The sequence below is a fragment of the Haliotis cracherodii genome, unplaced genomic scaffold (genome assembly GCF_022045235.1).
Source record: "Haliotis cracherodii isolate W230 unplaced genomic scaffold, xgHalCrac1.p SCAF_1, whole genome shotgun sequence".
Lineage (NCBI taxonomy): Eukaryota > Metazoa > Mollusca > Gastropoda > Lepetellida > Haliotidae > Haliotis > Haliotis cracherodii.
The window spans coordinates 33,423,753-33,449,372 of NW_027266264.1; the positions used below are offsets into that span (position 1 = coordinate 33,423,753).

The window sequence follows — 25,620 nt, forward strand, 5'->3', positions numbered from 1 at the left end:
GGTTAATATATGATGATATAACGTTATATAAACACAGACAGGCAGATTTATATAATGTGCATATGACTGCATATTTAATATCGGAGCATTTATACACAGACATGTAATTTCAAAGACACTTAAGGATATATAATTACTAAAGCCTTTCCATTTAACCGACAACCCTTCAGAGTGGGAATTGTAACAAAATGGTAACTGACTCTGGACGATTGGAAACAGCTTGGTTGTAATTCATTGCCAGTTCCGCCTACCAATAATATGAAAACAACTTTTTTTTACGGATTGGGTTTGCTTAAAGCTATAGCTACCATTAACGTAACTGATGTTTTTTCATGTTACGCGCAAAATAAGCTATTGCAAAAACGCTTCCGGTTTTCCAATAATGAGGAAATTGTTTACACTGAAATTTACACTATTGGAACAATACTTCCTATTTGTAAATAGTATCTGATCGATATTGGAAGTGTTGATTATGACTTCGATTTCAATTCTATGTTCATAGATTTTCTCTTTGGTATTTGATCCTGTTTGTCAGGTTAAGTTGGTTGTATATTTAACTAAGGCCAAGCTTTGTGATACACAACACATATACACATATACGCACACAACAGACACAATGGTGGTAAATATCTATAGGTTGACGTGGGTTGATCATATCCGGGTATTTTAGAGTTCCTGGAAGATGCAAGAAGTAGATGCGGCCACATCCACCCGCTTCACCCTGACTAGAAGCATCATCCCTGGTGTTAGCACACCAAATATTTCAGAAACGTCAGGAAGAGATGTCGACAGCAAGAACCCAATCCACAGAGCGATCTTAGCGCTAAGACGATCGTAACCCTATACTTTAACATGGAGAATGACATCGTTGTGTAAAGAACGCGGAACGGCACCCTAACCTTGTTTCACCCAAGCTGTGTTTTCGAAACTAAAGTTGCACTCACGGAGGGTGGGTGGTGGGTGGTGGGTGGTGGTTATATTATACGCCCTGGGATGGTGAGAGATACTTGTGGACCCTGTCCCCCGTAATTATAACACCAGGCACGCTAACAACAAGATGTTACCCCTGGGGGTGGAAGGGCGGTGTGGGATACTGGCTCTGTCCCCCGTAATTATAACACCAGGCACGCTAACAACAAGATGTTACCCCCGGGGATGGAAGGGCGGTGTGGGATACTGGCTCTGTCCCCCGTAATTATAACACCAGGCACGCTAACAACAAGATGTTACCCCTGGGGATGGAAGGGCGGTGTGGGATACTGGCTCTGTCCCCCGTAATTATAACACCAGGCACGCTAACAACAAGATGTTACCCCCGGGGATGGAAGGGCGGTGTGGGATACTGGCTCTGTCCCCCGTAATTATAACACCAGGCACGCTAACAACAAGATGTTACCCCTGGGGATGGAAGGGCGGTGTGGGATACTGGCTCTGTCCCCCGTAACTATAACACCAGACGGACTAACCCCTAGAAAGAAAGGACTGCGTTGGATACACGTGGACCCTGTATCGTTACTTCCAAACATGACAACCCCCTGATGTTACCCCCGGGGAAGGGGAGGACCAATACTCACAGGCGCATAGACGTTCAGTCGCCGTCACCGACCCATTCCACGACCACTTCCTGTGTGCGCCGTCAGTGATCGAGTGAGTATGGTTTTACGCCGCTTTTAGCAATATTCCAGCAATATCACGGCAGGGGACACCAGAAATGGGCTTCACACATTGTACTCAAGTCGGGAATCGAACCCGGGTCTTCGGCGTGACGAGCGAACGCTTTAACCACTAGGTTATAGTCGTTATAGTTACACCTGGTCGAAGTCCCTTCTCTACTTAATGTAACAGTTATTTGCCTGACATCTTTCTCTCTCGTTCATACACTTTGTCATCCAACAATAAATTTATTTTTAGCTCTTCTAAAACGACGGAGGTGCTGTTTTCGGTACCAGTTGCTATCTAGTACTAATTCGTTCACTGATACCAAGCACGGACACTAGATTAAGGAATCTAAATAATCATCAGGTAACTGAAACAGTTGGTTACCCGGCAAAAAGATTTGTGTTTGTTACGAATTCATATACCAATAAACCCTTTGTATTCTTTAATGACTGATCCTGTTCTGTGGTCTTTGCTCGTACACTACATATTGTAGCCGGCGAAGGCGAAATACCACTCTTCAGCTTGGTTATAAGTTCTGTGCGTCATAAATATTTGTATATGTCCGCAATACACTGCGTGTGAACCGGCGTATTGACGGTTTTAGATAGCGGTTGAAGAAAATCTGTGAAGTACGAATAGTAAGGACCGGACAGGAAGTCGGTGTTAGCGGTGATTGCGCATGACAGCACAGGATGATTATATGTATATAGTAAAGGCACGTGACACATGGAGAGCGAGGTTATTGGTTCTCGATGATGTACTGGGCGAACTCTGAAAAATACAAATGAACAGATTTGAATAAACATGGTGAAATAAATATATAGAACATATCCGGCTTTTGCCGGACTCGAATTTCCGATGACGTGAAGGTGATGTTTCATGGGTAATAATGTCACTTGGTTTCCTTATTCACGTTCCAATACTGTAACGGAATATACGCAGTTTCATCAATATGATTTCTTCGGCGGAATATGCGCAACCTTTCTGATCTTAAAATGTGTACAGCAGTTCTTGTTCGTTGTCAGTCGTCTCATTCCTTGGCTAACCGAATGGTTGATCGGCCCTACTCGCCCCTTTCCGTAAATGGCCTTTCGGGTTGGCCCTGAACGACACGAGTGGTAACGAATGGCTCAATGGTGTCTACCGGATTACAGAAAAGGGCCATCCTTAAATTGCCTGTTTGAATACAGGTTTCGTTTCAGTCGCACTAATCCAGATCAGTGAGAAAGTTGGTTCTGACGCCGGTTTGAACCATATTCAGTTTTAACCCGGGAGCTCAGCTTTACGGTGAGAGGAGAGCTCAAAGTCACACAGATTGTATGTCTTTACAGTTAATTTGAAACGCTCGAGATCGGCTTTGGTCAATCGTTTCAAAATCGGATCCTAGTTTTGCTATCGCTAAACAAAGATCTGAGGACATATCAATATAGGTCACGTCAGAACGACCTTTCATCCGACCATTCAAAGACGTATATGGATGTATGTATGTCTTTGGTCCAATTAGAGCGTCGCTTACCAGATCATGAAAGTTACAGTCGGAATGTGTGTTGTGATCAAGCAGCCTCGAAAAGGTTAACATGAGGGATTCCGAACTAGTGTCTTTCTTTCGCTTCAATAGTATACCGATTTGAAACGGAACAGACTTTCATAGACCGTGGGAGGTAATGCCATACAATATCGCCCATCTATTAAACATTCCAGAATTTTCTTTAGTTCAGTTTTCAAAGTCTAAATCGATATTTATCGAAGTGTTGCCTGGGAAGGAAGCCATCAGTTTGAAACTAGTGCCTTAAAGCTCGAGAAAGCTGCTTTCTGATTGGCTAACGTCGACTTCATTTCATTGGTCGGTCACAGTTTGTGAAAGTTCATTGCGACGTGACTAAGACGTTTCTGACGTGTAGCGAGAACTAAGATCTGATTTTAATGAGATTGGGCTTTCGTGACAACAAACCAAGGTTCATAACCTGCGGGGCAAATGCGAACCAGCGATCACTGGCTGAGTCTGAATTCAAGACTCGCTCATTTAGGGACCGCCGCGACTTGGCTAGACTATTACTGAGTGCGGCAATAAACAACATACGAAAGGCCTAGCCAGATCATGATCAGTCCAAAGTACGCGATGCTCATATACTCTTCAGATTCTTGTGAATATAGCAATATTTTTATAAACTACTTTCAATAATCTTATGGTCTTCCACATTAATATCAACCCTTTTGCTTGTCTGATTTCATGAAGGCGCTAAATCCTGGCTTGCTACCAACACAGTGTGACCAAACCAATATTTGTCAATATTGATAGCATTGATCGTGATGCCAGGGTAGTGGGGCGTATATACAGATGAATGAATACAGCACTCAGAGCTAGCGGCATATCGCTTAGTTATACACTGACCTAAATTATACACTGACTTGTATTAGGTGGCAAACAGTTTAATAATAGCCGTGAAGATGAGATAAGGGTCTGATTAATTGTTGGAAATACTCCGACAGGAACAGCAAATAATGCATGGCCCTCTTAGTGATATCTGTTTTGTTCGGCATTATACAAAATAACGTCTTTTATTTCGTTGCCCCACTTTAGGAAATTGTATTATAGCGAATATACCATCTTTCAGGGTTTTATCCTTCAACAGGATCTGATATTAATACTGAAATCAAATATTCATATCTGATCAATTTTTGAACAATGGATCCAATACATCACACCGCTGCTCACAACCGTGTGACGCCTAATTCCGCCATGGCATCACAAACGGAGGGGCCTAAAGAAACTATACCTCTCAGTATGTTGTTTTATGTTTGATATTATGTTGGAAATATCTGTGGGTAGCAATATTATATCCAAACTAATGAACTGAAATGTCGCTTAGTCAGCACTCGAAAATACCATCTACATGGTTTTATTTTTAAAAAAATATTTTGTTTTAAAACTTTTATCGCATATTACACAACTGGTGATGGGTTTTTTAGACATCTTATCTTTGAAAATCAATAAATTTGCTTTTTTCGGCAACAATGTACAACACTTAATTGAATGTTGCAGTAAAGTGTGATGGTTAAATAGATATAATTAAATTTAACAACAGTTATTTAAATTTTCAAATGCATAAAAAAAACTGTATATTCTGGAAAATATTGCATTCTGATTGGTTCAACAGCGGTTTCAAATTAGGTTTGGTTTTCTTTGTTGTTTAACACCGCACTCAGGAATATTCCAGCTATATGACGGCGGTCGGTAAATAATCGAATCTGGATCAGACAATCCAGTGCTTGACATCATGAGCTTCGATCCACGCAATTGGTATCCCATGACGTGCATCAACCAAGTCAGCGAGCCTGACCACCCGATCCCGTTAGTCGCCTCTTACGACAAGCATAGTCGTCTTTTACATCAAGCATGGGTTGCTGAAGACCTACTCTACCCCGGATCTCCACGGGTCATCAATTTAGGAGCTTTACCGAAAATGTTCACATTTAAAGGTTTTGACCATAGATTCGGTACCAGGGGATATGGACTTAAAGTTTCGAAAAAAACCATGAAGGTTTGAATCAGAATTCCAAAATCACTGATTGCACACAATATCCTTTTATTAATTTGTGGTGGTCTGACTTAAATTTGATTTGATCTATGGGGAACAGAAATAAAATTCAATAATTCAATAATTCCGGTGCTGACAAAGTCCCCAGAGTACAGTACTTGTCACGGACTTGTGGGGATCAGGCAGGTGTTTGCGTTAGTTGGTTGAGTGTGTGTCGTCGTGCCCTGACTACGTGGGTCGTTGCTCATGCAGTTTGCCTAGTCGCCGTCACAGAAGGATTATTTCAGACTGTGGCGTAAAACAACGCCCGCTCAAATTTACTATGTACCTCTACCCGTGAAAATCCGGGGTAGAATAGGTCTTCAGTAACCCATGCTTCTTGTAAAAGGCGAATATGCTTGCCGTAAAAGGCGACTTACGGGTTCGGGTGTTTAGGCTCGCTGACTTGGTTGATGCATGTCATCGTATCCCAATTGCGTAGATCGATGCTTATGATGTCGATCACTGGATTGTCTGGTAAAGAATCGATTATTTGTAGACCGCCGTGGTATAGTTGGAATGTTGCTGAGTGCGGCTTTAAACAAGAACAAACAAACAAACAAACGCTAAGTACCACACTCAGTACCACAACAAAATCGTCTATTATGAGTACAGGAAATGATACAGGACATGTACCTTTCATGCAGAGGACCCCGTCCCCATCTTTGTCTGCGCATCTGATGATGTCGTCGGCGTCGGCGTCCGTGAGCGGCATCTCACCCATCCACTTCATACCCTCCTGCAGCTCCCGCCGACAGATGTAGCCGTCCTTGTTTGTGTCGAACCTCTACACAGACAGACAAGATTGTCAGTCAGGTCCGCATGTAACATCACGAGCTAAGGCTGCCATTGTACAAAACCACAAGGAACATCAAACAGATGCAAAATCGTGATCAACGTGCATAATCGATTTAAAACTTCATCACTTCACATCAACAATTGAAAGTTAAAATTCCCCGACGCATATCAGAATACATATATAGTATCACAAGATAGACACAATTTTTTATGGATAACAACTTCTTTAATACTGTAAAAGGCGACGTTTCGGTATAGATCCTTATACCGTTGTCAAGCAAGACTGTATAAGGATCTATACCGAAACGTCGCCTTTTACAGTATTAAAGAAGTTGTTATCCATAAAAAATTGTGTCTATCTTGTCATCCGTCAACTTCTAAGTAATGCCTATCAAACAATTTATATATAGTATTAATGCTTATAGTTTTGTTTGTTTGTTTGTTTGTTTATTTGTTGTTTAACGCCATACTCAGCAATATTCCAGCTATACGGCAACTATCTGTAAATAATCGACTCAGGCCCAGACAACCCAGTGATTGACATCATGAGCATCGGTCCATACTATTGGGATACGATGACATGCATCAACCAAGTCAGCAAGCCTCACCACCCGATCCCGTTAGTCGCCTCTTACAACAAGCATAGTCGCCTTTTACGACAAGCATGGGTTGCTGAATATCTATGCTTGTAGTTAATCATATTCATTAAAATGCTTTTATTCATGATCAAATCTAATTAGTTTTCCCATTGACGTCACGGGGCTGTTCACCATAGTACCGCACCACAGGGTTAAGTATGTTATGGATAGCTTTTGTCAACCGAAGTATGACGTAAATCGGTTATTTGTGCTGACATATCAAACAAAGCTAACCTATACAGTGGCCAACGCGGGCTCACCAGAGTTGCCCAAGGTTTTGAATTAAACGCGAGCACTGTTATGGCAATCGTCCATGACTGTTGGGTCGCACAATCGGCTATCATTCTCAATAGGTAATTGATAATTAAAAGCAGTTTCCTGCATTTAGCCGTCATAGGTGAGGTGAAATGGGATTTTAAACGTCGCGTTCAAGATTGAAATTGAACGGGAGCACTGTCATGGCAATCGTCAGTGACTGTTGGGTCGCACACTCGGCTATCATTCTCAATAGGTAATTGATAAAGCAGTTTCCTGTATTTAGACGTCATAGGTGAGGTGAAATGGGATTTTTAACGTCGCGTTCAAGGTTGTTGCGCTTATACAGCGACGTTTAGACGTCATAACTACATACTAAAATGCATTATTAATCCAGGATTAGGGAATTGGTTCTGTTAACAATAAAGTGCAATGGTGTGATCAAAACGATGATTGCACAGAGGGAAAAACAACGGTTTGAGGATTAACTTATATGACATCTTTAACTTCCTTTATTAAAACAATTGGCAAACACCAATCAACCCTGACTAACACATGTCAAGTGCCCTAGTTAGGTGTCCGTCGCAAAATAAATAAAAAATGTCCGGAATAGCAATAAAAAAGATCCCGTTTGGGCCATTTTGACTTTTGACCGTTTTGCCTTTTTAATACCCGTTTTGACGTGTGGGCGTCCCGTCATAATAGAATGGACATAAATCACACTGTACAATGGAGGGTGAATGGGGAGTGTCAGGAAATGAATGCTATATCTGCTTTGCGAGATTGATCAGGATAGAAAATACATCATGCAACAATGCGTTTGAATGTACTCTCAACTCCCTGGGGAGAGTCCGACGATAAGCATGTTTCCGTGCGCCAGTCGCATAATGTCGTGCCTGTGGCACACCACCACCTCATACATCTTTCATATCTGTGAATAGTATCTGATTCAATAGATCTGCCCGAACCGCCACAACAGTTTTCATGGTATTTCAACCCCACTGTTCCAAATCAGTTTTACTTTGGTAATTTACAAGGACATAAATCAAAACCAGAATTGATCATCTTGATTCCCATATCGACCCTGCATGTTTTGAAAGGTAACATTAAAACCAGGTTTTCATTGGCACGCAACTAAACTACCTCAAAATGGCTCTTTGATGACGTGATCCCTGTCCTGTAATGTTCACACGCTGTGTGCTGTCTACTTACTGCAAAGGTCTCTCTGATCTCGGTCTCAAGTGCTTTATTTTCTTTGTACTTTACCGCCATCATTTCTGCAAACTCTTCGAATTCAATCGACCCGCTGTCTGCAATACAATTTACAAACACACTGTTAGTCTGAAATGCACAGAAATCTAATCAATGTCACGATAAAACAGGTCATGTCTACACAGAGTTCGACTAAAACAAGTGGGTGAGTGAGTTGTATTTCAGTTGTCACCTTGGGATGAGTGAGTGAATATGGTTTTACGCCGCTTTAGAAATATTCCAGCCGTAATAGGAAGGGGGACACCAGAAATGGGCTTCACACAGAGGAAAGGAATAGGAAAGCCCGAAGTGATGCAATTCTAAGACGTTTACCACTTTGGCGAATCCCACGAGCACGGGTATGGTGTAGAGTAACATATAGTCCCTGTTTAAGTTCTGTTTAAGGTTCAATAAAACTAATTCTAAAAGCGAGCCCTCCAGTATTATCGAAACCTCATATGGAATGGAGTGATTGTTTTGTTACACATAGGCTCTGATGTCTGTAAGAGGGCCTAGGATATTGTGCTGACAAACCTAGAAACATGATCATATCGAACCGGGATTCGAACCCACATTATAGGAATCTGGCGTGTTGAGGGGACGCAACTCTGCACACCGAACCGCGACACCTTATATAGATGACAGACCACGCTTACCCCAAACTCAAAAGAACTTATACCACATCACAAGGAATCGCATGTGTACGCCTTTATGGGATCTTGGAATATATACCATTTATACGAATACTAATAAGGAGAGGAATATGTTAAAGTTGAAAAAAGTGTGCGTGAGGGAGCTGTATGTTGAGCTATATTTCAGCTATACCATGGCGATGAACACGTTGGAAGAATAGGCTTCACGCATTGTATGGGGAATCGAACCCGGTTCTTAGACACGAGCAAACGCTTCAACCACAAGGCCCCATCGCCCTTGATAACGAATATAACATGAGGGTTCTCTATGAAACAGAGGAAGACACTGGTATAACGCAACGCTTAAACCATCACTTGAATATACACCACTGTTATAAAACGAAACTAGTTAATTTCTAGAAAAACAGAATTAAGTGTTCCACAAAAAGCTATTTAAACGCCCTCACGTCATTCAATGCAATAGCTATCTGGAACTTTGTGATGATTAGACGCCATTCAACTGATAAACAAACGAGTATTAATGACATCCCATGTGAGTCCAAAGCGCTGGCAAAATGGTAGCTATTGACTCTGACCGCTGATAATTTGGTTTTGTAAAAACGTAAAGGTAACCGTTTTGCACTAATGATAAAATGATCGCTTCTATAGAGGGGAAACCATTCATAACATGCCCAGGTAATAACGTCACGCCTATTGAACAAAAACAACAGTGGAAAGATAGCTGCCCTTAGATATATCTGAGGTACCGTATTTCCTCGAGTTAACTCCCGAGTCTTGATTAAACGCCGGGCCCCGATTAAATGCCAGGAAGTTTGTATGCATGAAATTCTCCGTATTGTTACCTTTGCGATTAAACGTCGGGGTCAAGGAGTGTCCAAAAGAAAGAAACGCCCTGGCGTTTAATCGAGGAAATACGGTAGTCGAACAGAACTTTACTTTGTTCTCCGTAGGTTAGTACATAGTGTAACCTTTGGCAGGAAATATCGATGTATCATACAACGCTGGGAGGTGAATAATATTGACACTGACACTAAACGTGGTCCATATGTACTGCAACAAATAACGTGCATACACACACTTGAGGCATTCAAGGACAATCTTTTATATAGATCTGGGATTCGACCAGAGTGAGTATTGTGTTCGCCGTGCTAGCAGTATTCTTGTCGTCTCCCGACGGGAGACACCTCAAGGAGGCTTGTACATTGTTCCTTTGTTGGGATTCTAAACGGTCATTTGGCCTGACGAGCGAGCATTTTAATGTTTATTATTGGGTCGAAGCTGTATATATGCAAGGAAGTAAACATGTTTTGAACATTAACATTATTATGTATATTGAGATAAAGATGTGTTTTTGTCTTCGTTTAATGATAAATTCAGTTTTGCATTTCATACGTGAGTTAATGAGAAGGTATTATTTTACGCCGCTTTGAGGAATATTCCATCCATATCGCGACAGGGGGACATACGCAAGTAGAGCTTCGGGCATCTAATACGTCCTGTCAAGATCTGTGGGTGAACTTGAAGAGTGAGTGAGTATGGTTTTACGCCGCTTTTAGCAATATTCCAGCAATATCACGGCGGGGGACACCAGAAATGGGCTTCACACATTGTACTCAAGTCGGGAATCGAACCGGGTCTTCGGCGTGACGAGCGAACGCTATAACCACTAGGCTACGCGACCGCCCCTGAACTTGAAGACATGTGCGGTGGTATGTTCGTCCGTCCTCAGTCGACGCCCACAGAGCTTCCGGTTCACGGGTGGGTCACATTGGAAGACGTCTCAAACATGTGTGACTAAAGTCTTCTGTGTTCCTCATCAGCTGACACTGACGTATTTTACTCACTAACCCTAACATCCAACAGAACGTCCGTCAATGTAAGTCAATGTTAAGTATGTCCTGTTTAACAAAGCTCTGCGACAAACGTTTGATAGTTTCGTCTGTCGTATTTCTCCGACAAGCGTTTGATAGTTTCGTCTGTGGCATTTCTCCGATAAGCTTTTCATACATTCGTCAACCACTCGCCCCTTTCGGTAACCTGCAAGAAGACTCGTCCCCCTATCGATGAATGTTATGTGCGAAAATACGACAAACCAATCAGAATGCGCGTATGATTTCAAGTTCTTCGTCAAAGAATCCCTCAGAAGTATTTTTTTGTTTTACATATGTCTTGCATCTAAAAATATACCAAAGACACAGTTAAATGTGTTCAATCATACTGCATAATTCCGCATGACCCGATGTGCTTTAAATTGCATCTGAAATATATATAATATTTGGGGAAATGTAAGTGAACGCAACGAGGTGACACTTGTTTTAGGTATGCCCGTTTGCGCTGAGACGGAACCCGGTCGCAAAAATGGCCATGCGAGGGGCACGAGTCGCTATTGGGCTTGTCCCGGAATAACACAAGTTGGTAACGAATGGCTTTTCATAGTTTCGTCTGTCGTATTTCTCCGACAAGCGTTTGATAGTTTCGTCTGTCGATTCTCTCTGACAAGCATTTGATAGTTTCGTCTGTTGATTCTCTTTGACAAGCGTGTGATAGTTTAATCAGTCGTACCTCTCTGACAAGCGTGTGACTGTTTCGTCACTCGGATCTCAGAGCGTCACATATATTGTCACGCCGAAAACGAGGTTTAGAATACCCACATGGTTACAATGTGTTAAGCACCTCTTTGTTATCGCCCGTCAATAATGGCCAAACTATTGCTACGAGCGGAATACAACTAATGTCACTCAAACGCACTCGTCCAATCTTACAAATGGTTGTTTGTTGTTTAACCCCGCACTCAGCAAAATTCCAGCTAGACGACGTCGTTCTGTAAATAATCGAGTCTGGACCAAGCAATCCAGTGCTTGACTTCACGAGCATCGATCCACGCAATTAGGAAACGATGACATCAATCAGCCAAGTCAGCGAGCCTGACCACCCAATCCCGTTAGTCGCCTCTTACGACAAGCATGGGTTGCTGAAGAACAATTCTAACCCAGATCTACACGAGTCTGAATCTCACAGAAAGATTCTTAGCAATAATGTCCACGGCACATGCAATATGCTCACTTCAATGGAACAGCATTAATCGCCTTGTGGAAAGGAAATATATATGCAACAGAAAAACCTATGCAATGTTCGTCAGAAGCCACGACCCCACCAAACTGAGGAACAAAAGAAACTGGACCTCTGATTTTATCATATTATATTTTCAGTTGAAACTACCTTAAGTCTTAGTCAGCACTCAAATAATACTTCTACATGGTTTTATTTTTTTATAATTTAATTTGGTTTAAAACATTTAATGATTATATTTTCCCGCATAATACTCAGCTGCTGATGGATGTCTTAGACATCTCGTCTTTCAAAATAAAAAAAGTTGCTTTTCTCGGCACAAATTTACAACATTGCAAATTTCTGAAATTTCTTATGAGATACGGACCCAGGAGCATAAGCGAAGCACATTTGCACAACGAACTCCAGTCCCTTAGTATAGCGCTACGCCCGTGTGACGCTAAGAACCAAGCAGATTCGTTACATTTCGTTCGATAAGTCAAAGCCTACAAGGACATCGTACCGCGCACGCATCGCACCTGCGCTTCGAACGATTAAATGTAATACATCACAAAGCATTTTACTTATGACCCTCAAGACTAGTGAATAATACATCCCCTGTATGTAGTAGATACGCTATTGATTATCAGAACCAAAGAATACCTAAATGTTCGTCTAATAGCGAAACAATCCTATTCCAGCCTCAAGGTAGTTAACGCATCATTAGTCAGATATGTTGGAAAGAAGAGTGCACTTCGCCTTCCAGATGCAGAGTAGCTCCTTTTGTTTAGGCGCCTAATCTCATAATCTTTAAACGTTCTAAGATGTGATCTTTGATAAGCTCAGAACGCTTGCACAGTTGGACCCAATGGTTAGAAAGGCACTCGGAGGAAACCATTGACCCGTGCAAAGACATGCTTGTGTTAACTCACTAACAATACATGCACACACTGCAAACAACCTGCTCTTATGGTAAATATTATCGCCAGAATTCCCTATTGAATGCACCATCGAGGACATTCTCATGTTTCCTATACTCTTACGAGAGGACTACCATATATTTACTTGATGCCACGTGCATGCTCCGCTGACCAACTGTATGAACATGCTCTTGTTCCAGGTGCAGTTGAGGGTCAGTGATTCATTATGTCCTGACCTAAGGGCCCACGGGATCGATAGGAAGCTACAGTCCTACAGGCTTGATAGTAGCTCGAATGCCTACAGGGTTGATAGTAGCTCGAATGCCTACAGGGTTGATAGTAGCTCTAAAGCCTACAAGGTTGATAGTAGCTCTAAAGCCTACAGGATTAACAATAGCTCGAAAGTCTTCAAGACCGTTACTACAGTCCGAAAGGGTTGTAAATAATCTGGATAAGACAATCCAGGGATTGATATTATGAGCAACGATCCACGCCGCCGGGTCAGATGACACACATTCAACCAAGTCACCAAGCCTGACCACCCGATCTATTACGTCGGCCCTTATAATATTAGCTTCCTGGGGACCCATTCGAACCCGGACTCCCCCGGGATCAAAGTGCTGTCTTTTATTATGGTGGCCTAGAAGCCTACTTTATTGAATATAGTAGCCCTTAAAAATGAAGCTTACAAGATTCATTGGTGAAACCAGATCTCCTTAACTGCACACACCAAGCCTCCCTTACTAACAAACAATGAGTGAGTAGAGGTTTACGTACTGTCGAGGTCGGCCTTGGCTATCATGTCCTTAATCTCCTGGTCGGAGGAGCGGCACTTGTTCTGGGTCATCACGTCCTTGAACTCATCGTGAGAGATGCTGCCACTATTGTCACGGTCCATCAAACGAAACGTCTTCTGAAAATCTGGAAATATCAAAATGTTCAGTCAGAAAACACATAATTGTTTCAAAATCACGATTGTCTGGGGTCTGACCAAGTTCAAAAACAAAATAATCTTTATCACCTCACTACTTCTGCCAACTCTGTCAATCTAGCAGTAACCTCCTCATTAATTACGTCTTGTCCGGAAACAAGCTTCAGACAGCGACATCGTTCTTCACAGCCCTGGTGCCTAGATCTTGCAATATTACGAGATTTCGAACGAGGGAACATATTTGGTTTTCACTAAACTACGATGCTTGCCGATTAAATGCGCTATGCCATAAACTGGCATTGAGACTACGACACTTCCATGTGATCTTGGTAAAACCTCACTAAGTCTGTGGTGAGATGACTCATGTTAGAGACAACTGCAGTGTAATAACAACACACAAAAAAACATGAACAAAATACAACAAAACTCGTTGCATGGTTGAAACTGACGTGGTGCGTCATATCCAATTATACGATATAGCACACATCTGAAATACATTTTTTTGAACGTTTAAAAAACACTAACACTGTGGTCGATAAAGTGAAGCTCTTCATCAATATTATTTCTATCAATGTTTTTCTCCTTTTGCCTCGAGGAATATATTGATTTGGAAAGACATCCAACAATATACAGAACATTATTTACACTCAAAAGGTTGGTCAAAAGGTTCTAAGCCTGACTAACTTTCAACTATGGGCCATAACAAAGTGAACTAGTCAATGTAGTATATTGTTTGAGAAGTTCATTGCAAGTGTATTTGGTCTGTTGTGTCCGTTTGTATATTAGTGACAGCCAGTTGAACGTGGTAGGGGTCTAAATGGACACAACAATAGGAGAGAACGAGTACCCAGCAGTCATCAAGTTTTTGACTTTAGAGAAAGTACTCACTAAGAAACTCATAACTGCATGTCACAAGTATATAGGGATAAGTGCCCTAGCTATTCCACTGTTAAACGTTGGTCAGCTATGTTTAGGTCTTGTAGAACAAGCCTTATGACCCAAGGTGTGGACGTGACTCAACTTCCATCATTAGTTTCAATCAAGGAGATAGAAAAACTTATACTGTCAGACAGACGTATTATCATTGCTGAACTTGAGGAAGACTCAGGTCTAAGCCATGGATCCATTGAAACTATTATTCATGAACATTTACAGATGAATAAGATATGTGCTCGTTTGGTGCCAAAGTTTCTAAATTCTGATCTTAAGGAAGAAAGAAATGACATTATCAGAGAAAATGTTTAGCTAATTGAGTTTGATTCTGCCAAATTCAAAAAAGAGATTAGTAACAGTTGGTGCTATATGGGTCTACCATTATGATTCCGAGTCAAAACGTCAATCCATGGAATGGCACCATTCCACTTCTCCGGCACCAAAGAAATACAAGCCTTCAAGATCAGTGAAGAGAGCTGTGGCCATTGTATTCTGGGATGCAAAGAATGTGATTACTTAGAAAGTCAAAAGACGATTATCGGTGCCTACTGATTTGCTTCATTGCCTGAGGGATTCTACCAAAGAAAGCAGCGCGGAACGCTGACTGCTGGATTTCTTCTACTTCATGACAATGCCTCTTGTAACACCTCTCGAATTGCAAAGGCTGCTGTGCGACAATGTGGGCTCGAAGAGCTTCCTCACCCTCCATACTCGCCAGACCTGGCACCAACTGATTTCCACCTTTTAACCGGGAGAACACCTTCATGGAAAGCGCTATGACGACAACGATGACCTCAAAGCTGCTGTGAATGGGTATAATACCCAGCGCCATGAATATTCGATCACTCGCACGTCCTGACCGATTTGTGAAGACATGTACGTGGCCGTTTTGTACTGACATCGTATTTAGTCGTTTTGGATTGACATGATACCTGTCTGTCTTGTATTTACATATTATTGACCGTTTGACAGCGTTCTTGGCCGTTTTGCATTGACGTCATACCTGGCTGTATTAAATTGACATCGTACCAGACTGTCTTGGATTGACACCATACTCATAGATTTGGATTGACATCGACACTTTTGGATTGATGTCGCACCAGATTGTCTTGGATTGACAACATCGTACCTGCCTGTCTTGGATTAAACATCTATTTGGCTGTCTTGGGCTGACATCAGACTTGGCTGTCTTGGAGTGACATCTTACCGGACTGTCTTGGATTGACATCGCACCGGAGTGTCTAGGATTGACTTCGTACCCGCCTGTCTTGGATTAACACATCTATTTGGCTGTCGTGGGATGACATCAGACTTGGCTGTCTTGGAGTGACATCTTACCGGACTGTCTTGGATTGACATCGTACCTGCCTGTCTTGGATTAACACATCTATTTGGCTGTCTTGGGCTGACGTCAAACTTGGCTGTCTTGGAGTGACATCTTACCGGACTGTCGTTCGACACGTTGACACCGTTCCCGATTATATGCATCGATGTTCACCGTCACGGCACGTTGATCTTTGACCTAGTGACGTAAAGCGTCGCTATCAACTTAGCGGATTTATGTCCTTCAGCTGTCAGGTTTCTCATGTTTCGAAACCCATTTCCGTTTCGATTATGATCTTTGCGCTGACAACATTTGCTTCTGTGTACACCAAGTTCATATAGAGAGCCGCTTAAAAATTGATACAAGAATGGAATTCTCATTATTGATCTCTTTTTAAAACCTCAATACACGTACTTCAACACCTTCATTTGACAGTGTTTCCCAAAGTACTTATCTGTGACAGCTGAGACAATAATGGAGGATATCAGCTGGGTTTCGCAACTGTAAATAAACAACCACGTGCTCGTGCTGTGCAGCATTAATGCAAAATAGTCAAGCATGCTAGAGCTGGGTTTTCATTCACATAAACAATGTTATTCTGTGCAAATATTCACAGTTAACCATTAGTCGATAATGCTTGTCTGTCATATTGCGCCCTGTGTTTAGAGCTTTAATCAATAGAAGACAAGTTGATGTTTGCTCATCAAAACGTTGGTGGAGACACATTCAGTTTTCATGGTGCGAGGGACTGATTTGTTGCCATAGCACACTGATAACGCAAACACGGTGGGACAATATGACATGTTATTTCAGAGATAAATATAGTTTCAGATATGCCCTGTCACGTGGCCGTTTCTCATTATGAAATAGAATCTACGAACTCCGATGATTGTCATATATATTTATATTTTATTCCATGAAACCGTGTTTGAAAACTGGTAATATTGGAACGTGTATAAAGCCAATCAAACTAGCGACAACGGTCAGAGGAATTATTACCACTGAAATGCGTAACGGAAATTAAATATGGGTACCCAACAGTTTTGGATCTATCCTTGTAGGACATTACACGGTGTGTTTCGCATATAAACTTCCTTTGTGTCATTGCACGAGAAATATCTGTAGATATTTGGAAATAGTTATAGATATGGATGTATGGATAAGGATATGAGATATGGATAAAGATATAGAGGTTATCACGCGAGTGTGTTTGGGGATGGTAAATATCCTGCATTAGGAATAAACATTGTATTTAGCGAGCCTTGGCGAGCTAAATACATAGTGTTTATTCCTAATACAGGATATTTACCATCCCCAAACACACAAGCGTGATAACCTCTTTATCATATAATGTCATTCTTTAATTCTGTGCTTCAAAATCACTTTCCCTCTTTCACAAACATTACCGAAACATTGCGAGTTTTCCTGGAATGCGCGCATTAATATTTATTACGTCACAGGGTAAGTGATGTGTCAGTCGGACAGTGACAGTAGCCAATATAGTTCCAACTGAAATCTGTTTCTTATACAGTGGCGAAGCAACATATACGCAAAACAACTATTGTTTTTATTTGCCTTTCGCGGCAATCCATCAGTCTGTCCGCTAGAGTAACTGCCCTTTGTCAAAGGGAAGTTACTCTAACCCTAGTCTATGAGACGTCACGGCCACGGTCAGACGTTGTTGACCGTCGGTCTGTCATGACGTTGAGAAGTGTAGTCAGATTTACACACAGCGACAAAACGAAACAAGGTAACAATTCAAACATATTTGGTTCCAAATCAAACTATTTTAATTTGTGGAGAAGGTTTCAAGCCGCAGAGGTCTACACGCACAGATATGGATACTGATAGGCCTCGTGCCCTCGCAAAATTGTTTCGAAATTTATATCTCGAAAGTTGCCAAAACTTATAAAATGCCTTAGCTACGTCACACTTAGACACTGATTTTCAGTATATTAGACTGTTCTTTTGATAATGATAGCAATTATCCCTGTAGTTTATCCAGATTCCCGATGGTTAATTCTGACTCGATCGCCAAATGACGAGGGCGACGCCATGTTTGTTTATAAATAGTGAAAGTAGTCCCTACTTGACCTTTGACATTTGCATCTCTATCCGCATATGACCCCAACGGATATCGTTTTTATCCGTTGGCTTTATCCTGCCGAGAAACCTACCCATTTTATGATAAATAGCTATATGGGTGAGGAAATGAGATATGGATAAGGATATGGATATATGGATAAGGATATGAGATATGGATGAGGATATGGTTAAATGGATGAGGATATGGATGTATGGATAAGGATATGAGATATGGATAAGGATATGGAGATATGGATGAGGATATGGATATATAGATGAGGATATGGATGTATGGATGAGGATATGAATGTATTGATGAGGAAATGAGATATGGATATATGGATGAGGATATGGATGTATGGATGAGGATATGGATGTATGGATGAGAAAATGAAATATGCATAAGGATATGTTTATATGGGTGAGGATTTTGATAAATGGATAATTATATGACATGGATAATTATATGACACATGGATAAGGATATGAATATATGGATGAGGATATGGATGGGGATATGGATGTGTGGATGATGATATGGATATATGGATGAGGATATGGATAATAATATGAGATATGGATACAAATATGGATATATGGACTGTTATTGATATATCGAATAAATTGTCGCAGAAAATTCTTGAATTTATTATACTTCAGACTGTTGAAAAAAACAGAAACTGCCTTACACAAAAATTGCATTGTTGCAAGATGTTTTGTTTGTTTGGTTAAAATTGGTCGATCACTAAGGCTATGTATGACGTCCATTTGTCTACACCAATCAGCTTTGAGAACTTCTAATATGCACCCTGCAAATATATCTTTCAACCCTAAAGAGAAATATCAATTGCTGCTACAATACTCCACCTGATATTAGAATATACGTTGGTACAGGGCATGGCATAAGTCAAATAACAACTTGGTAATATGCTATATAAAACTGCTGCAGTAAACATATACATATACATAGAGTTGGCGGATATATAAATAGCGATAGAAACAAGTAAATAAGCACAGGCCATGATTAAGTAGTACTGTAATTGCTTTCAAATAATCATCTTTAACATTTGAAGCTAGTTTCATAGTTGGGTATTCAGTCATGCGCAGTTTGATTGGTGTCACGTGGTAGCATGTTGACAAAGGAAATACAGAGACACAAATGTATTCTTGATTACTTGACAATAATCTTCTTACACAGATGTTTCATGTGTGAGTGATTGTTGTGTAAATAATCAAGTCTGGACCAGACATTCCAGTGATTGACAACATGAGCATCGACCCACGCAATTGGTATACGATGACATGCATCAACCAAGTCAGCGAGCCTGACCACCCGATCCCGTTAGTCGGCTCTTACGACAAGCATAGTCGCCTTTTTTTTCGGCACGCATGGGTTGCTGAAGGCCTATTCTAATTTTAACCTTGATCTTCACGGGTGATCGCGGCGCGGTAACAGTCACCATCACCGAGTTTGATCCACAATTGTCGCCATTTACCACCAGCAGAAAGGGGGCATTGGGGACTAATTTTAACCCGGGCCCCAGGGAATATTTGGTTTGTCAGAGGCTTGAATGGTGATAAATTCCATGGAGAATTTTAGAACGCACCAGGCTCTTCGAGACATCATTAGTATTTCACAGTTGAGTGAGTGAGTATTGAACTGTAAACCAGTTATATCGCGGCCTGTCAGCTTGATGTGGGAGGCAAGCCTGAAGTGATGCAGGTCTCAGATGTTTACCACTTCGGTGATACCCACGAGCACTTGTAAGGTGCTGACAAACCTAGAAACACTTTAAGGGCGAATCTGGAATTCAAACCCACCATCATATTTCTGGCAGGCCTAAGAGACGCAAATCTACAAACCGAATTAGGTCTCTAAACAGAAGCCACCTGTCCGCCATTTCGCAGTTCTGCTAACGCTGTAAATATTATTTATGCAGGATGTCCATTACGTATATACCGTGGATATCCGTGGATTTGACAATGCAACCATGACTGTTTACACCTACAAATACCATTAATAATTGACATACTGTTATTTGATCGCACTATTCCTTCGCACTAACACGGTTGAATCATTCATACCGTAACGTTTGAAACACACACCACGGGATACCGAACATGATCCCTGCATTGTCATGGGCCCTTACACACCTCAACATTCTCGCAAATTCAAGACGGCGAGTCGTTCTCAGTTGTTAAACTCCGTGCTGTTTTCGCGATGCGTATATACGATCTCATGTAAATTAATAAGGGCACCCGCAGGAAACTCGTGACGGATGAAGTCAGCTACAACGTCGGTCTGTGTTGGGCGATACAGCAACGAAGGAAGACTACCTGATCAGACTATCTTAGCTTGAGTTAGGCTGTTTATGTCCACATCTCACATTTGTTTGAAAATTGGATAAATACTGTAAACAACGGTTATAACGAACTTGAAGGGACCACTAAATTTAGTTCGTTATAACCGTAGTTCGTTATAAGAACATAAACCGCTTATATATAGCAATGGGCGGGGCCAAAAACAGTTCGTTATATCCGTCAGTTCGTTATAAGCGTGTTCGTTATATACACATCTTCCCGAGGCAAGTGAGTTAACTGACTATAAAAGTCCAGTTTCCACCCTGGCCGAACTAGGCTGGTATTATGGAGTTACATTTTGGCTGGATTAACGAGTCTATGCATAGTCCAATCAAAATCGCGCACCGAAATCGAAATCCGGTTCGTAAAGTGTCATGCAGATTTCGGTCGACTGCTGGATTTGCAAAGCATGTGCACCGCTAACTCGTTGTCAACAAATATTTTCTATATCTTTTCATGTTTTTAATCAAGGTGCTCACGTGATTTGATACACTTTGCGATGGATGACTCGTTTGATCACAATATAGATCTTGATTATCGATCAGGTTGTCCTGACTGGGCGCCACCGTTTTGTTTGAAGCAAATGCAAGTGATACGAGAGGTTGAATCTGATTGGTCAATAGGAGAGGCATAGAAAGGACATTACTCGTAATAGCAAAAGGTGGCGCTAAGATCGAGCCCTGGAATTCCAGCCTAGTTCGGCAAGGGTGGAAACTGGACTTTTAAAGTCAGTTAACTCTCTTGCCTCGGGATGATGTTATAAACATAGTTTACTGTATGTCAAATATATTTCTCTAATATTTGAATACATTTACGTTGGTATCCAAACCCAAAATACCTATATATTTTTAGAGCCTTTTTAATTCAAATCTATGAAACTCAAATACCTCTGTTTTATTTAAGTCATTGGTTATCATTTGTTCGTGTTCGTCGTCTAGACAAGCTCTTGTAAAACAGTACAGCTAAATTTCGAGCCGGTATCGAGGGACTGTTTTATCTGAACGGGAGTGTATGTAATCGTGGGTTTGAATGTCGCGAGGCGTGTGTCTTGGTAATGCTGCTGCGATAAAATCTTTGAATTTTACCATGTGGTGTTAAAACAGAACACATCGACTCTAAAACCGATTGACACAAAAACGCTTGTCACTGCATGCCTAAAACACCCAGTGGCGTGAGTGTTAAGCCACGTATCTGCAAGATGGATAGTTATTGTTGCCAGGCACTAGGAAAACACGGGGTTATCTATAAAACCTGAACTGTCACATGAGATCCTTACATGCAGCATATCACCACACCTCACGTAGCACATAAATCACACCTCACGCAGCACATGTCCACACCACACGCAGCACATGTCCACACCACACGCAGCACATGTCCACACCACACGCAGCACATGTCCACACCACACGCAGCACGTGTCCACATCACACGCAGCACATGTCCACACCTCACGCAGCACAAGTCAACACCACACACATCAAACCACCATACACGCTGCATATATCCACACTACCAAACCACCATACACTCAGCATATGTCTCCTCCGGGGCAGCGCTTCTACTGTTTTATGCAACTCCTTTACGACAGAGTGTAACTCTCGCCCACACTACATCTTTGCACGACTTATTTTGTTGCTTCGAGACGCATTATTTACATTTTGTCTCGAGTATGTTTTGAACTACGAAGTTCTTCCTTTGAAATATCTAAAAAATATTGATTCTGAACTACTAACTGCGAGCTGACGGTTCCCTCAAGGTTGAACCAGGTAGGGGTCTGCGTGGCAACACACACTGTCGGGTTCGAGGAACGATTCACAAGTGGATATGTTTTGCCTCAAGGCCGCAAAACAAGTAACGCAATTAAAACTCACTGAGTCGACGCTCGATGGTGTGGCAGGGAGAGGAATGGTACTATCAGCTGTTAAATGAGAATTGAATCTTTACATTGAATTCCTGTAAAATAGGAGCACCGATTCTTAAACCTCCATCTGTGACAAGCCTCACCTCGGTTTGATTCATCAAGGTTTTATGTTTTAATAAACATCTGGCCAATTTAAACAATGGCCCACATGTTTAGATCCAATACGTTAGCGATGGATTTGACCTATGTTATTTCTAAAATAGTGCGTAAGTACACGAGATGAAATTCAACGCTGCTTTGAATAGGACCAGTTGGTCAGTTACATGAGGCGACTCCGTGAAATATTTAGAAGAGAGAGAAGGTTGCAGGTCTTGGGCACTTTGACCCCGATACGCCAATAAAAGTAATCGACCCAAACCGATCACACCCACGACCAATCCTGACAGTTGAAGGGAGTAACTTTTCACAGTATAAGTCGATGGTCGTAGGTTAACGGTGAATAGGTCGATGGTCGTTTGTCAGCTGTGAATACAGCGGTTGCCCTTTGTCCGTGATGAATACGTCGTCGGCGATGGTCGTATGTTCTTTGTTAAGACGTCGATGGTCGTATGTCAGAAGTGAAGACGTCGATGGTCGTATGTTCATTGTTAAGACGTCGATGGTCGTATGTCAGAAGTGAAGACGTCGATGGCCGTACATCAAATGTGAAGACGTCAATGGTCGCACGTCAGCAGTGAATACTTCGATGGCAGTACGTCTGAACAACTACCTACTGGTCTCATGAAATATGAACCCATTATGAGATTGAAGCACGTGTGTAAAAGGCAACATGTTGTTCATGTATAGCTATTTCAGGCATTTACTATCGAACCAAGTGACACGCGTGAAGCTATGTTTGCCATGGAGAACATGACGTCAAACACGTTATCAAAAACATGACGATGAAATACTTTTCAAAGGTTCTGAAAAATCCAAATATTAATACAAACCTTTTTTTATAAATGGTCTACAATAAAAAATGAAAACATATAATATAGAAATGTTCATACTTTTAACATAGTTTGCCCCGCAACAACAGACCAGTGTTGGGTCAAGAAGGAGAACAACAGCCTTACAACGGCGCAATACCTGGACAATAGCTGGACAAAATATTGATAACGGACATAGTTGTCCATATCTTTTAACTGGATAAAATGAAAACGCTACTAATCTGCTGGGCAAAAGAAGGTATACACCCATGGCTAGAAATGACACAAACAAGAAATGATTATTCGAAGGTGATGTATTTTATACGGACACCAATGGTGTGTTTTGGACCTTAAGTTTGGAGTCTTTGGCGACAGTTTTCAGCCTCGTAACTTTCTGTTAACGTTTGTCACATTTTGGTCAATTCCAGTTAACAGGTGTATACATTCTTTAACCCGGCAGTTTATAACAGTTTAACCTTTGAAACATTGATACCCTGTATTACATCTGATTTAATCTACCACGTCCCCGTGAGATCAGGGGTAAGATATAGGTCTTCAGCAACCCATACTTGCCGTAAGACGACTATGCTTGTGGTAAGAGGCGACTAACGGGATCGGGTGGTCAATCTCGGTGACTTGGTTGATGCATGTCACCGTATCCCAATTGCGTAGATCGATGCTCATGATATCAGTCACAGGATTGTCTTGTCCAGATTCGATCCGTCATATAGCTGAAATATTGCTGAGTGCGACGTTAAACAACAAACAATCGCAAACGAGTTCGATACGAATGACACGATGCTAACAAGAGGCGTCCAATCAAATTACTCACACGTGCAAAAAAATAGATGGTGGCGGCACTTCCGGTTTGCACTAAGCAGTATTCCATGTATAGGTTCGTGTAGGACTGTTGTTTATATCTATATAAAGTCCAACGGCTAAATGAAACTTAAATCGATTACTTTCTTGGCATGCGTAGTTCATGCAATCAACCATTGTTTGTATTATGGGCCTATGACCTTCTTACTGAATAAAACTCTGTCTGTCTGTCTGTTGTGCTGTCTGTGCCTTTGACAACACTACATACTCGGGTCTAACGTCGTATGGAACAAATATATTATTTACCAACAGCCTTCAGTGAAATCCATGTTTAAACCTCCAATACTTTTAGTATTCATGTACATGACTGTGTGGCTAGAAATCATAAAATACAAGAACTCTCTCGATAGTATTGACGTTATATTGACCACTGAGCTATAACTTCTCATATGAATTGTTTTTAAAACGAATCAATATATTTTGTTGTTGTCGTAAAATGGAATAAAAAACATCCTGCCTCCTGGTATTGGAAAGTAACAATTGAAACACAATCGGAAATAATTCGATCGCCCTCACAGGGCTTTCGGTTGACAAGAAATAAATTGGTTGTGGGGTATGCTTTCCATGGCGTGTATTTTTACAAAAGTGTAGACTAGATCCGCATGTGTCCGTAGTTCACTGTTACAACACAAGTGTTCTGTTTACCCACGCCAGTGTTGTACTTCACTGGTGACAAGAATTGTCTAATTTCCTATTAGGCAACTAATCCAGAAGTACAAGACACCACGACCACAGTATACGTGATTCAAACACACCATCATCGACGGAGAAGTGTGCGTTAACAACACGTGCCAGTATATGGAATTCTTGTAAACGTTTTATAAGTACTCACGTATTTATGAACAGAGTAAAGTCATGTAAACAAATAATTTGAGTAATCTGACCTTTTAAAAAACCCGAAATAAGATATTTACATAATCAGAAATGAAAGCGTTTGGTCATATTTCTATAAAGAAACCCAAGTTTATGACCTTTATGAATTTAAATAAAAGACAGTATCCACAATATGTCATGTCAACACAGGACTCTTTAAGAACTATAACAGCGTGAGAAGATTGACATAAGGCAGGAGACAGGTGTAGGAGTAGTTAGTCAGTATTGAGAACTTACCCTCAAGAACCTTCTGGTCGATACCCAGTTTTTGCTTGAGTTCGCGCTCTCTCTTTTTGTCCTTGGATTTTTTCCCTAAAAAACTCATATCTGTTTCTTAGTGTGTACACCCTCCGCTGTTGACTGTCACAGAGTTATAAAGCTCATTGCAAGGTAAAAGCTACAATCACGTGACTATGGCCGATTCCCCAGGACGCCGTTACTATGGCGACGTTGTACGGGAACGTCCCACGTGAAAGGGATCGATAGATGCCGAGAAAGTTTTCGTGTTTCTGTTGTTATTCTCGAGTCTAAATACTTCCTGTACCTAACCTACTGAGGTGTCGAGCTAAGTACCCTATAGATATGTTGGGGATGCCAATACA

General features: G+C 41.3%; 1 protein-coding gene across 1 annotated transcript; it reads right to left on the reverse strand.

Moving 5' to 3' along the window:
• On the reverse strand, positions 1-25,441 carry LOC139476207 (uncharacterized). The gene is made up of 5 exons (XM_071259389.1): positions 25,256-25,441; positions 13,578-13,721; positions 8,141-8,238; positions 5,874-6,024; positions 1-2,430 (listed from the first exon to the last, which is right to left on the reverse strand). Exons 1-5 carry the CDS (start codon positions 25,341-25,343, stop codon positions 2,399-2,401), a joined length of 513 nt encoding a protein of 170 aa, XP_071115490.1. The 5' UTR covers positions 25,344-25,441; the 3' UTR covers positions 1-2,398.
• Positions 25,442-25,620: the final 179 nt, after the last annotated feature.